This window comes from Loxodonta africana, chromosome 4 (assembly GCF_030014295.1).
Source record: "Loxodonta africana isolate mLoxAfr1 chromosome 4, mLoxAfr1.hap2, whole genome shotgun sequence".
NCBI classification, from domain to species: domain Eukaryota; kingdom Metazoa; phylum Chordata; class Mammalia; order Proboscidea; family Elephantidae; genus Loxodonta; species Loxodonta africana.
Genome location: NC_087345.1, coordinates 89,294,165 through 89,312,082, shown reverse-complemented (window position 1 = coordinate 89,312,082; position 17,918 = coordinate 89,294,165). Strand labels below are relative to the sequence as shown.

At 42.6% G+C, this 17,918-nt stretch overlaps 1 protein-coding gene across 1 annotated transcript; it reads right to left on the bottom strand.

Annotated features, from left to right (window-relative positions):
- Positions 1-5,152: 5,152 nt before the first annotated feature.
- Positions 5,153-9,901, bottom strand: LOC100657984 (keratin, type II cytoskeletal 1b-like). The gene is given in 9 exon segments (XM_010600696.2): positions 5,153-5,156; positions 5,281-5,501; positions 5,688-5,815; positions 6,602-6,715; positions 6,718-6,763; positions 6,959-7,054; positions 7,441-7,501; positions 7,740-7,954; positions 9,664-9,901. Coding segments are annotated over 9 exon segments (1,116 nt in total). The 5' UTR covers positions 9,895-9,901.
- Between the last annotated feature and the right edge of the window lie 8,017 nt (positions 9,902-17,918).

Below are 17,918 nucleotides of genomic sequence, written 5' to 3'. Positions count from 1 at the left end.
CACAACCTGACTTATATGTTCCTGTACCCGCCCACTGCCCCCACCCTTGACATTCACCTAATGATAATTGCCTCCACTTGTGATGGCCAGCATTGGGGCAGCTCTTTACAGCACTGAAAGAGCTCTTTGCACACAGAAGCTCATTTAATCCACTTAGTATGCCTACGGAGTACCTGTGCTGATCCATCAGACAGTTGATGATGTCACTCATTTAGCATACATTCAATGAGCCCTTTATATGTGCTAATCCTAAAGGATCAGTTTGTTGTGCTGTGGGGGCTCACCTGTTGCTGTGATGCTGGAAGCTATGCCACCAGTATTCAGATACCAGCAGGGTCACCCATGGAGGACAGGTTTCAGCTGAGCTTCCAGACTAAGACAGACTAGGAAGAAGGACCCAGCAGTCTACTTCTGAAAAGCATTAGCCAGTGAAAACCTTATGAATAGCAGCGGAACACTGTCTGATATAGTGCTGGAAAATGAGCCCCCCAGGTTGGAAGGCACTCAAAAGATGACTGGGGAAGAGCTGCCTCCTCAAAGTAGAATTGACCTTAATGACGTGGACGGAGTAAAGCTTTCGGGACCTTCATTTGCTGATGTGGCATGACTCAAAATGAGAAGAAACAGCTGCAAATATCTATTAATAATCGGAACCTGGAATGTATGAAGTATGAATCTAGGAAAATTGGAAATTGTCAAAAATGAAATGGAACACATAAACATCGATATACTAGGCATCAGTGAGCTGAAATGGACTGGTATTGGCCATTTTGAATCAGACAATCATATAGTCTACTATGCTGGGAATAACAACTTGAAGAGGAATGGTGTTACATTCATCATCAAAAAGAACATTTCAAGATCTATCCTGAAGTACAACGCTGTCAGTGGTAGGATAATATCCATACACCTACAAGGAAGACCAGTTAATAGGACTATTATTCAAATTTATGCACCAACCACTAGGGCCAAAGATGAAGAAATAGAAGATTTTTATCAGCTGCTGCAGTCTGAAATTGATGGAACATGCAACCAAGATGCATTGATAATTACTGGCGATTGGAATGTGAAAGTTGGAAACAAAGAAGAAGGATCAGTAGTTGGAAAATATGGCCTTGGTGATAGAAACAATGCCGGAGATCAAATAATAGAATTTTGCAAGACCAACAACTTCTTCATTGCAAATACCTTCTTTCACCAACATAAATGGAGACTATACACATGGACCTCACCAGATGGAACACACAGAAATCAAATAGACTACATCTGTGGAAAGAGATGATGGAAAAGCTCAATATCATCAGTCAGAACAAGGCCAGGGGCAGACTGTGGAACAGACCATCAATTGCTCATATGCAAGTTCAAGCTGAAACTGAAGAAAATCAGAGGAAGTCCACAAGAGCCAAAATATGGCCTTGAGCATATGCCACCTGAATTTAGAAACCACCTGAAGAATAGATTTGACTCATTGAACACTAGTGACCAAAGACCAGACGAGTTGTGGAATGACATCAAGGCCATCATACATGAAGAAAGCAAAAGGTCATTGAAAAGAGAGGAAAGAAAGAAAAGACCAAGATGGATGTCAGAGGAGACTCTGAAATTTCCTCTCAAACATCAAGCAGCTAAAGCAAAAGGAAGAATTGATGAAGTAAAAGAACCAAACAGAAGATTTCAAAGGGCAGCTCGAGAAGACAAAGTATTATAATGACATGTGCAAAGAGTTGGAGATGGAAAATCAAAAGAGAAGAACACGTCAGCATTTCTCAAGCCGAAAGACCTGGAGAAAAAATTCAAGCCTCGAGTTGCAATAGTGAAGGATTCTATGGGGAAAATATTAAACGACCCAGGAAGCATCAAAAGAAGATGGAAGGAATACCCATTGCCATCGAGTCAATTCCGACTCATAAGGAATACAGAGTCATTATACCAAAAAGAATTAGTCAATGTTCATTTCAAGAGGTGGCATATGATCAGGAACTGATGGTACTGAAGAAAGAAGTCCAAGCTACTCTGAAGGCATTGGTGAAAATCAAGGCTCCAGGAATTGATGGAATATCAATTGAGATGTTTCAACAAACAGATGCAGCCCTGGAGGTGCTCACTCGTCTATGCCAAGAAATATGGAAGACTGCTTCCTGGCCAACTGACTGGAAAATGTCCATATTTATGCCTATTCCCAAGAAAGGTGATCCAACCGAATGTGGAAATTATAGAACAATATCATTAACAACACACGCAATCAAAATTTTGCTGAAGATCATTCAAAAACGGCTGCAGCAGGATATCGACAGGGAACTGCCAGAAATTCAGGCTGGTTTAAGAAAAGGATGTGGAACCAGGGATATCAATGCTGGTGTCAGATGGATCCTGGCTGAAAGCAGAGAATACCAGAAGGATGTTTACCTCTGTTTTAGTGACTATGCAAAGGCATTTGACTATATGGATCATAACAAACTATGGATAACATTGCAAAGAATGGGAATTCCAGAACACTTCATTGTGCTCATAAGGAACCTTTACATAGATCAAGAGGTGGTGGTTCGGACAGAAAAAGGAGATACCGATTGGTTTAACGTCAGGAAAGGTGTGCATCGGGGTTGTATTCTTTCACCACACCTATTCAACCTGTATGCTGAGCAAATAATACGAGAAGCTGGACTATATGAAGAAGAATGGGACATCAGGATTGGAGGAAGACTCATTAACAACCTGCATCTCTTATGTAGGTGACACAACCTTGCTTGCTGAAAGTGAAGAGGACTTGAAGCACTTACTAATGAAGATCAAAGACCACAGCCTTCAGTATGGAAGAAAACAAAAATCCTCATAACTGGACCAATGAGCAACATCATGATAAGGGGAGAAAAGATTGAAGTTGTCAAGGATTTCATTTTACTTGGATCCACAACCAACACCCATGGAAACAGCAGTCAAGAAATCAAAAGATGCATTGCATTGGGTAAATCTGCTGCAAAGGGTCTCTTTAAAGTGTTGAAGAGCAAAGATGTCACCCTGAACACTAAGATGCGCCTGACGCATGCCATGGTATTTTCAATCGCATCATACGCATGTGAAAGCTGGACAATGAATAAGGAGGACCGCAGAAGAATTGACACCTTTGAATTGTGGTGTTGGTGAAGAATATTGAATATGGCATGGACTGCCAAAAGAACGAACAAATCTATCTTAGAAGAAGTACAGCCAGAATGGTCCTTAGAAGCAAGGATGGCGAGACTGCGTCTTACGTACTTTCGACATGTTGTCAGGAGGGATCAGTTCCTGGAGAAGGACATCATGCTTGGCAGAGCACAGGGTCAGCGGAAAAGAGGAAGACCCTCAACGAGGTGGATTGACACAGTGGTGCAACAATGAGCTCAAGCATAACAACGGTTGTAAGGATGGCGCAGGACCGGGCAGTGTTTCGTTCCGTTGTGCATAGGGTCACTGTGGGTTGGAGCCGACTCGACGGCATCTAACAACAATAACAACAATCCGAAAGGATACATATGACCAAAAAAACACTGACCCCAGCCTTGAAGACTCCCTCAGCTGGTCTTCTGACTCCACATTCAGTGCTATGCAGACCTTTTGGAGTCTTGTTCATCTATTTGTCTGACCATCCATCCATTCATCTACTCATTCATTCATCCATTCACTTAATAAACTTGTATCGAGGGCTGATTCTGTCCCAGGTACTACGTTGGGATCTAGGTCATAAATTATTAAGATAGAAATCTATCTCACTTTTCTAGGGATAGAGTTAGGGAGAGAACAGACACTGAATTTCATCATGCCATCAATATTGCCAAAGGATGTATCCCAAGTGTCTCCTAATTCCCAAATCCCAAATATACCCATTTTATGTTATTCCCTCCATAAAAATTAAATTGGTTTACTAGCTAGAGTACTTGAGTGAACATCCTACCAACTCTTCTTTCCTATTTCTGTACAGAGAATATGGTGTGCCACTAACACTGTTGTATCAAGCAACCACAAAATTCAGCCTCCCCATTTTTTTTGTACAAAACAGTGATTTTCTGGTTTCAAATAATCCTTTTTCTTAGACCTCCTCAATTTCATTACCAGCAATGGCACTTGGCTATCTCTTCCCTCTTTTTTCACTAAAAACAAAGGTTTCATCTTTTGCAAGTTTCTTCATATGGCACAATGAGTAAAGACCAACAAAACTGCATTGTGATAGGAATGTTGAGTGTTCCAGCCAGAATCACCCCTTAATTGACTCCTTTCAGCACACCAGCATCAGGATGGACATGATTCAGGTCATATCTCAGCAAAACTACACATGGCTGTATGCCTTGAGATCAGTCCCTATGGGTCAGTCAAGACCATGAGTGTTCACACTGTGTCACGGATTGAATTGTGTCCCCCAAAAAATATGTGTCAACTTGGTTAGGCCATGATTCCCAGTATTGTGTGGTTGTCCTCCATTTTGTGATTGTAATTTTATGTTGGAAACCCTGGTGGCATAGTGGTTAAGTGCTATGGCTGCTAATCAAAGGGTTGGCATTTCAAATCTGCCAGGTGCTCCTGGAAACTCCATGGGGCAGTTATACTCTGTCCTATAGGGTCGCTATGTGTCGGGATCGACTTGACAGCACTGGGTTTGGCTTTTTTGGTTGGTAATTTTATGTTGAGAGGATTAGGATGGGATTGTAACACCACCCTTACTCAGGTCACTTCCCTGATCCAAGGTAAAGGGAGTTTCCCTGGGGTGTGGCCTGTACCCCCTTTTGTCTCTTAAGAGATAAAAGGAAAAAGAAGCAAGCAGACAGTTGGGGACCTCACACCACCAAGAAAGCATCACCAGGAACAGAGTGCATCCTTTGGACCTGGAGTCCCTGTGCCTGAGATTCTCCCAGAGCAATGGAAGACTGATGATAAGGACTTTCCTCCAGAGCCAACAGAGAAAGAAAGCCTTCCCCTGGAGGCCGTGCCCTGAATTTGGACTTGTAGCCTACTTGACTGTGAGAGAATAAACTTCTATTTGTTAAAGCCATCCACTTCTGGTATTTCTGTTTTGGCAGCACTGGATGACTAAGACACACTATGAATGCTGCCTCTGCAGTGCACTGTGTGAGTGCTAAGAAGTCTCTCACTCTGCATGGCTTTTTCTTCCCTCCTCCAAGCCTCAGCTTGGGTGGCATTTCAGGAGTGGGTATTAATGTCCCATTATAGAGATGGAATGCTGACACAGAGATGGAATGCCACCACCATGACCTTAGTGAAGACATTGCCCATTCCCTCTGAATAACGCGCCTGCTCTCCTCACTCTCCAGCAGCTTGCAGTAGGTGGCGATCTCCACGTCCAGAGACATCTTGGCTCCCACCAGCACCTGATACTCATGCAGCAGCCAGGCCAGCTCCTTCTTGGTCTGGTGCAGGGCAGCATCCTCCTCAGCCATCTTCTCCTGGGCATTTTTAAGGGTCACCTTGCCCTTCTGCTCTGCCTCCAAGATGGCGTTTTGCAGACTAGTACTCTGCCAAGGGCAAGCAGCAGGCAGTGAGTGGAGCACGTGACCAGATACCAACCTTAACCTAGCTTCTGTCTTCCCCACTCTTATAATTGCAATTTATTGTGGAAAATGTGAGAATACAGAAAAGTAGGGAAAAAAATACATCTTAACCCCATCTCAAAGGCTACCACTGTCAAGTTGGTACTCTACCTGTTTCTTGAGGTTGGTGATTTCAGCTTGAAGTCTCTGGTTGGCTCTGTTCAGCTCACTGACCTCCAGCTTAATCACTTTGAGGTCATTACCCTTTCTCCCAGCAGTGCCTTGGAGCTCCTGGTATTGGAATCAGGAAAAGCCAAGAATGAAAAATGTCACAAGGAGAGCCAATCCATAGGCTTCCTCACCCCAGATCTCTAAGCCCTAACTCAACCAGAATTTGTGTGTCCTGATCAGTCTGGCCACTGTGGATGAAACATAGAAGACATATTCCTATCTGCTAGGAATGTATACACAACATAGTTATATACCTATCAAAGATCACCTAGCCACATCTCAGGCAAGAAAACACCTCTAGTCTGTCTTTTTCATTTAAGTCTTGAAGGGAAAGAGAGTAACATAGGTAATTCACAGCAGGCGGAAGTCACTATCTTCTGTGGAGACCTGGAATCATTATTTTCTGCCGCGGAACCACCTTATATCTTGTTTCTCTCAAGTAAATATTAGGAAGGTCAGGATCCTAAAGACACGCTTCCATAGATGGTAGAATTTGAAGACAATGGGGAGCACATGGAGGAAGAAGGAAGCTGGTCTGGACTGAAACACTGGCCACCGTGATACCTGGGAAGAAGAGCCAGTTGTAACAGTTTGAAAGCCAACACATGGGGCTGTGAGTCCTTGATGGCTTTAAATGTGCCTGACTCTGCAAAGCGGGGTCAGCTCCTCCAACATAGGACTGTAAGTCCCCAGGAAGCCAGAGCCTTAGTAATTTCCAGTAACTGAGCCAGAGACTTTCACAGGTTGTCAGAACAGCCTACCAACCACAGGGCCAATGGAGCAAGTCAACCGGGTGGAGGGTAAGGGGCTGGAGGATCCTGATAATCCATCTGGGGACAAGCAGGTGCTCACCTTGCACTGGTACAGGGCCTCGGTCTCAGTCATGCTCTTCTGGATGATCTCCTTATACTGGGCTTGAACCTCAGAGATGAGGCCATCCAGGTCTAGGTGTTGGTTGTTGTCCATGAACAGATCACCTTGGTGTCATTGACTATCTGCTGCACCTGGGCCAGCTCCTGTGCAGCAGGGCAGAGATCAGTCCAAAGGAAACACTTACCCACCCACCTCTCAGGCTCCCAGAGCCACCTCACCACGAGTCCACATGGAAGCTTAGGGGAAGTTGATGGTACTTCCCTTCTGGAGCCTTCTCCCTGTTCTTTCATTTATCAAGCATTCCAGGGCCTCCCAGGAAGCTTAGACCCCACATTTACAGTGGTGTTCAGGACTTGGAGGAATTTGATCTGCTGCTGCAGGGCATCCACTTTGGCACTGAGGTCCACCTTGACCAAGGAGGTGCTGTCAACATCCTAAAAGAAGGGAGGCAATGGGACCCTGAATATGGGAGTGGAAGGCTTTGACCTGCACGGTCAGGATGCTAGAGAGAGTAGCATCAATAAGGCAAGCATTGGGGGAAGATCGATTCTCCATCTAAAAATAAGAGTGGGGACAATGTCAAGTGGGTTTGTAATCTGAGCAGTGATATCCTTAAAAAGTTGAAAACAGAACTCCTGAGCCAGAAAGCAGGGTGGTCTTTATTCTTATTAATGCTTTCAGGCTTGCTCTTGGCGCACTGCTCACTCAGAGGTTAGCTGGAGTCTGGGATTATTCACAGAGAAAGGCATCGTGCCCCAGTTCTAAGCAGGGTGAAAGATAACTGAATTAAGACCTGGGAGTAAAGCCAACCGTTTCTCACCTTCTTAAGCAACACAAAGTCGTTCTCAGCATTTGTCTGGTGGTTGATTTCTGCTTCATATCTGCTGGGATTTAGTAGATAAAATTATTATTATGTCTAAACAGATTCCCTTTACCCCGACTTTCTACACCTCTGTGCAGACAACCACAAACAGATTCACAAGAAAAAAAAAAAAATCCCAGAGATTCCTGAAAACAGAGACCAATTCAGTGCCATCACACTTCTTTTAGACCTAGACCAGGGAGTCACATTTATTTTGGCCCAGCACCAACTCCCCTACCTTCCTCTGACTCACTCACCTCTTCCCGTATTCCTCCACAGAATCCTGGGTGTTCTTCAGCTCTGCTTCCTGCCTGGACTTCTCTGCTGTGAAGTGGCCCACCTGCCTCCTCAGGCTGCTGATGTAGCCCTCAAAGACAGGCTTCAGGCTGGCAGTGCGGGTGCTGGCATCCAGCTGCAGCAGCAGTACCCACTTGGCCTGCAGCATCTGATTCTGCTGCTCCAGGAACCGCACCTGGAGTCAGGGCATCAAAGGCTCAGCCCTAGATGAGGGTCATCATGGGCTTGAGAAGTCCCTGCTGGCCAGGCAAGAGTAATGAGTGATTCTAGTTTAGCCTTAATTCCCGACCTGCTTTGAAAGAGGTTTTTCAGCCCTATTATTTGAGGAAATTTCAAGTATGTCTATACGGCCAGTTGCTCAGAGTGTGGTACTCAAACTCTGAGGTGTATTAGAATCCCTTGGAAGATCATAAAAAGCACAGTGACCTAGGATTCTTAAAGTAGGATAGGGTCTGGGCCAAATTACCAAGCTCCAAAATTGATTCTGATTCCCCCCAAAGTCTGAGGACCATTGGCCTAGGTCATTCAGGCAGAGGAGATGTTAGGAAGAGACTCATTAATGAGCCAACAAAGTCACACACTCTCAGGAATGTTCTTTTACCAAATAACCCCAACTACTTGATGTAGATAAAAAATATTCCCTATCCTCTCCTTTCTCACTGTTTTCATGACATTGGAAGTTAACAGCAAGCAACAAGTAGCAAAAGAGAAGGAGAGTTAACTGATAATGAGCATTGTCTTCAGCACTTTCCTGGTAAAGATCATGAGACAAGTTTTCCCTACAGCAAATCTCCTCACACCACCCAGCCCTACCAGTTCCCTCCTCCCAACCACCCAGCAACCTTCCAAGGCAGGCAAGGGAGGGATGTGGTTCCTCAATGCAGGGGTCTACACTGATAAGACAGCCCTAAACACTGGGTTTGGGGCACATTCACCAATTCTACTTTAATTCTTACTGGCTCCTCTTCATTTTTCCAGCTCCAAATCTATGCAATAATGCTAATCCACAGTTGCCACTCCCTAAGGAGGGGCACCCCAAGAAATGTGGGGCTAGGCAAAAATAGAACAATCTTCCCAGATAATCCCGAGTGTCCTATAGGAGCAAACTCAAGATATAGCCTGCCCACCTCATCTTCTCCCAGGACTCTCTCCAGCCTTACTCAAGGTGGTTTTGTATGGCTAATGTGAGAAGTCTGGCCTCCTTTTGGTGTTAAAGAGTAGATAGATGGTCAGGATTTGAGCAACGAATATAGTTCACCACTCCCAGCCTAGCCAATGGAATTAAAAAATCACCTGGCCAAATCATTTGCCTTGGTTCTATGCTCCTTTTCCTGAACCCATTAACTGACCCTGGGCGCCATCTCATTTTGTGCCCCCCTCCTTATTTTCTGACTGAGAGCAGAATTGTCAGTTTGCTGCCAACATGATCAGAAAGAACCTCCTAGACTCAGAAACACATGGCAACTTAGGGGGAAGAAAACATTTGCCAATTTCTTAACACATTTCGCTTACAAAATATCACTGACTATCCCGAATTCATTAAGACTGGACATGTCAGCCAGACATGATTTACTGTGCACACAGGAGGAATCACCTTTACCTCAGAGTGATGCTGCCAGACCCCAAGACTGACACTCCAGTGGAAGGTTGCTGAGGTTCAGACCCAGTTTTCTAGGGAGGCTTGGAGAGCATGAAAAACAAGGTGAGCACCTTTCACCTGGGTCAAATTCACCAGACAGGGACTGAATAAATTGGCTTCAGATAATCCAGACCTACACTGTCCAATAATGTGGCAATTGGCCACATTTCCATAATCACAGAAAGACCTTTTCTGAAGGTCTCTGGAGTTATGCAGTCCTGGCTGTCTGTCCTCTAGGCATTGGCACTCATCTTGTCAATAAAGGAGACAAATTTGTTGTTAAGTTCCCTGATTGGTTCTTGGTCCTGCTGCTTCACCTAGTGGACCTCAGGGTTAATCTTCACATCCAGAGGCTCCAACAAGCTTTGGTTCGTTACAACTTCCTGGGTGCTCCCAGGGCAGAGAGCAGGGCGTACAGCCCCAAACCCCCCAAGACCAACTTCAAGGCCAAAGCCCCCTCCAACAAGGCTGCCCATCCTGAAACGTCCACCCTCATGATTCCCCAGCCTGTCGTCATGGCCGAGGCCTCCAGCTACACTGGCAGAGATGCTCTTGCCCCCACCAAGGCTAACAAGACCCTGTCTACTGAAACCTCCAGGCTCAGCACAGCCTTGGTAGCAGCTGCCACTCTTACAAACCAGCAGGGAGCTTCCTGCCCCTCTCCGGTACCAAGCAGGGTGACTGAGCCTCTACTGACACCTATGCTCTGGCTCCTCAGAGCAAAGATCTGCTGGCTCCTCAAGGGGAGTGAGTAACAGTGAGAAGGTGGAAGAAGGTGTCTCAATGTTTCTCTGACAGACATGGAGGGCTCCCCTTATTATACTTCCTGGAGTTGGCAGCTTCCCAAACACAAATATATGGGTTTGGCTCTCCTGCAGCAATAAGCTGAAAGTGACAAGAAAATAATAATACTATCTTCTTGGGAACAGTATGTCAAATAACTATTGCCTAGTTTATTATTATTATTTATTTTTCAGCTATCTGCTGACCTAGGCAATACGAGGTATGTGCGATTATACCCAAAAAGCTCTTGATAGGGTGTTTTCTAAGATTGTTGCTATTTCAACACTTTGAGTTTCTACCAGAGTGGTATTAAAACTCGAAATACATTTTCTAGAAGTTTTAGAACAGATACATTGATGTAACTGATATCTAGAAAGAATGGTGATTCAGAGATATCCACTCTATGGGATTTACTATAAACCAAAACCAAACCCACGGCCGTCCAGTCAATTCTGACTCATAGCTACCCTACAGGACAGAGTAGAACTGCCCCATAGGGTTTCCAAGGGACGGCTAGTGGATTCGAACTGGCGACCTTTTGGTTAGTGGACAAACGCCTAACCATTGCCCCACCAGGGCTTTATTTCTGCCTTTCTACTAAAATACAGTTATAGATGATATAGATATGGAGATAGAGATGTATGTTTTCCCAAAACAAATGTTCCAGACATAGTGTAGTTAAATACACTATGCCCATCAATGTAATATTATACAGACAGTTAAAATAATAGTTACAGGGCTTATGAAACTTAAAAGTATATCTGTCATAATGTTAAGTGAGAAAATCAGAAATCAAAATTGAATCATCATTATGACCATGAAAACACAGCAATATAAAAAATCCTAGCATAAGATCGGAGGTATAGTATGAGTATAGCTATGTATTTTTAAAAACTGACTGAAGCTCAATACTTTAGAAGAGCATGTTCAAAAAGAAAATATATCAAAATGCTAACAGTAGTTGTTGCATGTGGTTGACTTATGAAAATTCCATCTATTTTTCTAAGTTTAAAATAATGAGCAAGTATTATTTTTATAATAGAAACAATTCAGCCCCACGAGGCTCCAAATTCCTTTGAAAGGAGGTGAAGCAACCCTCTTGCAGACACTTAAGCAGGCCAAGGACACTTGAGTCCTTTTGGTCCCTCCATATCACGAGGGCAGCAACCAGGGAGGATATTCTGGGCCCAGGCTCCTCTTCTCCCTTTTACCCAGGCCAGGAAAATGGAGGTTACCGCATTGACTAGTGGCCCCATCTTGGGCCCCTAATCTCTTCCCCCAAGGCTGCAGACTTCACAAAAGTGACTTATGAGACAACCACACACACTCACACACACAAACATGCACTGGCCAGGCTCGCACCCTCTCTCAGTTGATCTCCTTCTCTGGGCCCAGGCTGTCTCTCCACTCTATAATCCCGTGGCCTCCCGGCTGAGCCAGTCCTCAGTAGCAGGCCGGGACCGCTGTAGGAGCACCCTCTACCCGGTCACTGGGTGGAGATCCAGGCAAAGGAGCAAAACAGAGTGGGATGTAGGAAGAATGATGTGGGGTTTAACATTCTTAGTCTTGGTTTTCAAATCCAGGTCCACCGCTTCCTGGTTTTGTGACTATGGGCTTTTGAGCCTTAGTTTCGTTATCTATAAGATAGGGTGATAGCGACACCTGTCATTGTTACTAAACCAGGGTATTACAGAAGCTTTTCGGGGGCGTGGGAACAAATGTTAGCTTTCACTGTGGACATTTTATAAAGATAAATTATCAAAGCCATTTCTTTTTCCAGCCGCGGCACTAAGCAGCTTGGGTAGCATTTATTGTCCGATTATTGTGTTCCAGATATGGTGCTAAATGAGATAACCTCATTTAATCCTCACAACAGCACTGCAGATTAGGTGCTACTATTATCTTCATTTTTTAGAAGTGGAAACAAAATTCCAAAGATGAAGTGCTTTGCCCAAGAGATGCAACTAGTTAAGTGGTGGAAGCAGCGTTTAAACCAAGGCTGCCTGATTCCAGAACTCAATACATAAATGTTGAATTAAATCAAATATTAAATCCATAAATGCTTAGGAGATGAGGATTGGGACCCCATATAGGAGGCAAGTGATGAAACTTGAGCAGTTTTCAGAGCAGGGGAGGGAGAAGGGAGAGAATGCAATCTTAACAGAAGTAGGGGAGGGGCCCCACTGGATGTGAGGGCTGGGAAACCAGGGATCTGAGACGGGTCACAGAAAACTGGAAGAGTGAGAGAGAAACGAGGGTCAGAAGACAGACCAGGTCTAGGCTGACAATGTTAACTATGATGAAAGTGACAGGAGGAAGGGCTGTGGGTTCCCAGGCAGAGGCAGAACGTGATTGTGCAACACCGTCTATTTTTTCCTCCTCTTTTTCAGGCAAGGCTGGTGTCCTAACCCAGGAGGAATAGTGAAAGTCATCATTTTTTTTTTTAAATCACTTTCAAAAATTTTTCTGGAGCACCAATGAATGTATATCTGACTCTGGACCAAGGCCTGGGGCATCATGAACTACAGAAGCTGTTCTCCCAGCCCCTAACAAGTTTCCAGTCTACATAATCTAAGTAGGCTGCATTCAGTCCCCAAGCCCTGTCCCCGCTCCCAGCCCCTGCTTGTGCGTCTTGGAGAGTCCCCACCTGTTCCAGCCCATTCCAGCAGGCTGCTGGCTTTGTCTTCCTTCAGACTGCACAGAAACCTGCGGTGTTCCTCGTGCTGTGGCACAATGGATGATCAGGAAAAAATAATATCTTTTTAGTTTGTTCTTATTATAAAGGAAATGCATGTTGTTGTTAGCTGCCTCGAGTCAACTCCAATTCATGCCACCCTTTTGTGCAACAGAACATAACATTACCGGGTCCTGGGTCATCCTCAAAATTGCCAGCATGTTCAAATCCATCGCTGTGGCTATTGTGCCAATCCTTCTCACTGAGCGTCTCCCACGCACTTATCAGCCCTCTACTTTACTAAATGCAACGTCTTCCTCTAGTGATTGATCCCTCCTGATGATGTATCCAAAGCAAGTGGGTCAGACAGTGTTCTGTTGTGACCCATAAGGTTTTAATTGGCTAATTTTCAGACGTAGATCTCCAGGCCTTTCTTCCTAGTCTGCCTTAGTCTGGAAGCTCCACTGAAACCTGTCCACCATGGGTGATCACACTGGTATTTGAAATACTGGTGGCATAGCTTCCAGCATCACAGAAGCATGCAAGCCACCACAGTACAACAAACAACAGATGGGCGGCGGTAAGAAAATATATGCCTTGTGCAAAAACCCAAACTGCTAGCCCACTAGTGACAATTAGACAAAGACACCCTTACCTCCAGATCGATGCAACCCCATGTCAGCACACATGGCTTATGAAGCTGAGTGCCAATCAGCACCTTTATGCAGCGCACGCCTGCACCAACAAACACGGCAGTCTTGCCTGTCCCCACCCCACGCCGAACCATCTTTTAAAGATAACCAGAAACTACTATTAAAGCCTGGTGTCTGTTTCTAGACATTTTATACCCTACATGAATATATACAAATATGAACTTTTTTCCCTAATGGGATCATGCAGAGTACTCTGTTTTGTAACTTGCTTTTTTTCCAATGAACATATCAAAGATTTCCATTTTAAATTTTCTCTTTTTATTAGATAGCACATAATATGATTTTTAAAAATCAAGAGTTCAAAAGAGTATACCATAAAAGTAAATTTTCCTCGTATCAAGGTCTCCCAGTCTCCAATCCCCCAACTACACTCCAGAAAAGCATCTACTGTTACCAGATTCAGGGCTATCCCTCCAGAGATGTTCCATGTAACTACAAGGATATATAACAGCTTTCAACACACGTGGTAGCATACTATTCATACTTTTTTCACTTAATATATCAGAAATATTAATCTATATTGGGGCATACAGATCTGTCTCATTATTTCTAATGGCTGCATTGTATTTTACTATAGTAAAATGAATACTATATTATTCACTTAACCTGTCCTCTACTAATGGCCATTTGGGTTGTTTCTAGTTTATTGCTATTCCAGACATTCTTCAGTGAACATCCTTGCACACACTTCTTTATGCTCATGGGCACTGTATCTGTAGGATAAACTCATAAAAGGGAGCTCCTGGTTCAAATGGTGGGTGCATTTTTCTTTTGAGCAATGTTGCTTGTCTTCCAATGAGGATGTTCTGATGTACACCCTTACCAACTATGTATGAGATTGTTTCCCTCAACGCCACAGCGACTTCACAAAGGTGCTTCAGCAGTGCCACACATACTCGATTCTTTTTAAAGAAATATTTAAACTATATCAAAACTTAAATCAAAATACTATTGCTCTGCTCCTGAGAAAATAACTGGTACAGGACCTTTCCTTCCCCCAGAAATAACTAGAAAAACCCAACAAATATATAAAACAACTGTTTTTAGACATTGGGTAGCATGAGGCATGGAACTTTGAGCTCTGAGAGAAGGAATACAGACGATGTAAGCCCTATGAATGCCTTGGTTTCTGTCTGGAGGAGATGTCCAGGTCGGAGTACAGGAAGGGGACACATACAGCATGTCCGTGTCACTGAGTAGCGGTGACAGAGATTAGAGGTCTGAAAGGCTGAGGTGATTGGATTTCACAGGCCAGAATACAGGAGCAAAGGGACACACAGGGAAAGAGCTCAATAAATTTCAGTAAGTGTCCCCTTGAGTTTTTGGCTTAGTAATCAGTAAACCTACACATGCATAAAATATGAGGTCGGGCAAAGTACTACTACGAGGGACCCATAAGCTGAACAATCCCTAGAGCTTAAACATAACTAGGTGATTTCTTACCAACCGGAGTGGAGAGACCTCACTGATTACCCAGGGCATTTATTGTAGGCTCTAGAAGGGTCATGCTAATACAGGGTTAATATATAAAAACAATTGTATTTCTGTATGCTAACAGCAAAAAAATAGTAAATAAAAACTCTTTAAATACCGTTTATAATTGCATAAAACATGAATATCCATGGTATAGTGAATTTAATGGGTTGTAATCATAACTAGTGTTTTAACATGAATAATACGTACTTGCTTATATGCATGGGGCAGATAATGTAATGTACGATTATACATAGCAAGGGGTATGCAAGATTAAACATAAATAGTACAATATGGATGGGAATACACACATAATGCACAATGTACATAGTAAATGTTTATGTTGCACGGATTAGTTTAAGTAGAACGTCAGCTTTGGGTGTTGATAGTGAAGCAGAAGGCTTCTTCCCTGAATGTCCTTGAAAGATAAATCTTCATTTATGGTTTACAAGACCACTGTAATATGTTATACTACAAGGACCTTCATTTAAGGAGATTGTTTTCAATTAGTCCAGCGATTGGCATAAGGACTAGGCTAATAGAGAAATATGAGATTGAGGCTAATTGAATGTGATGTAAGGGTGTTCTACTGGTTGGCCACCAATTAGAAATAAATGTAACAAAATTTGTACCAGACCTGTACCCTGAAAACTACAAAACATTGCTGAGAGACATTAAATAAGACCTGAAACATAGGAGAGATAAGCTATGTCCATAAAATGGAAAACTCAAAATACTTAAAATATCAGTTCTGCCCCAAATTGATCTGTGAATTTAACATAATTCTAATCAAAATCTCAGCCGTACTTCTTGATAGATATTGTCAAGCTGCTGCTAGAATTTATATGTAAATTCAAAGGGCATAGAATATTCAAAATAATTTTGAAAAAGAAGAATAAAGTTGAAGGAATTACACTATCTCATTTCAAGACTTACTCTAAAGTGACAACAATCAAGACAGTGTAGTGTTAGTGTTAAGAATAAACACATGAATCAATAAAACAGAACAGAAGCCAAAAACAAATTCACCCATATGTGGTAATTCGATGAGTAAAGGACAGTCTTTTGAATAACTGGTGCTTAAACAACTGAATATATATTGGGGCGGGGGGGGAGTATTGCAACCTTTACCTTATACATACCCAAATATTAACTGAAAGTGGAACACGGACTTAAATGTAAAAGATAATATTATAAAACTTCTAAAATAAAACATAGAAAATCAGGCAGGAAAAGATTTCTTAGGACACTGTTGTAGATTGAATTGTGTCTCCCCAAAATATGCTTTGTAAACCTGACTATACCAGTGGTTATAGTCGCACATGGGAATAGAATTTTGTTATGCTAATGAGACAGTATTAGTGTCAGGTGTGCCTTGAGTCAATCTCTTTTGAGATATAAAAGGGGTAGATTAAGCAATGAAACAAAGAAGCACAGCTGGGGGAAAGACAGATGCCACGCCACATGAAGATCACCAAGAAGTCAAGAAATAGGAAGGGATGAGGATCTTCCTCTAGAGCCACCTTCCTCTAGAGCTGACAGAGAGAGAAAACCTTCCTTGAGAGCCTGCACCCTGAACTTGAACTTTTAGCCTCCTAAACTGTGAGAAAATAAATTTCTGTTTTTTAAAGCCACCCATTTGTGGTGTTTCTGTTGTAGCAGCACTTTTTTTTTTTTTTAGCACTAGATAACTAAGACAGACACCAAAGGCCGAAACTATAAAGAAAAGTTGATAAATTGAAATTGATCAGTGTTAAAAAGTCTGATCTTTATAGATGTCATTAAGAAAATGAAAAGGCAAGCCACACGCTAGAGAAAGGTACTCAAACAGTATGTATATCTGACAAAGGCCTGGTAGCCAGAATATATAAAGAACTCCTGCAAATGAATACTAAGAAGACAAACCACTCAATAAAAATCTGCACAGGATTTGAACAGACCCTTCCAAGAAGGTGTATAAATGGCCAGTAAACCCAAGAGGCTGAACATGACTAGTTATCAGGAAAATGCAATTAAACCCACACTGAAATAGCACTACAGACCCGTTAGAATGAAAAAGACAGACAATACCAAGTGGTAGCGAGGAGGTGGCTCAACTGGAACTTTCATACATGGCTGGGGGAAATGTAAAATCACACATCCACTTTGGAAAAATCCTAGAACAGGGAGAACTCATCTATAATGACAGAAAGTAGATCAAAATTTGTCTGGGGCATGAAGTAACTTCATGTGAAGTGGTGAAAATAGTCTATATTTATTGTTACAAAGATTAGAATGGTGTGTACATTTGTTTTTAAAACCATACTTAAGTGTCATTTTATTGCATTTTATTGAACATAAATTAATCCTCATTAAAGTTGAATTTAAGTTAGACATCATTCACGTTCAAATGTGATCTATAGTAAATTTTAATTCACTGGAGTTCAACAACGCATTAAATTATTTTTCAGAATTCTGTTACTATTTACATTCACCTATCTATACAAATCAGGACTTTCTCAATGCAGGGTAATAAAAATAAAACACAGAAATAAATTGACTAGTAAGACACCTTTCATCTTCCAGTTGCAGATTTTTATGTTCACCAAACTCCTTGTTCTCAACAACTGACTTCAAAATAAGTACATGTTTAATATATATGTATATAATTTGTCACTTATTAAGGAATAGTTTTATATGATAAAATTCACCCCTTTCAAGGTACAGTTTTATAAATTTTGACAAACTAATTCTGTACTGTAGCCATCACCACAATCAAATAGAGAACAGTTCCATTACTGCAAAAAAACTCACCTGCGTCCCTTTGTACTCAACCCCTTCCCCTATACCCAGCTCCTGGCAACCACTAGTCTGCTTT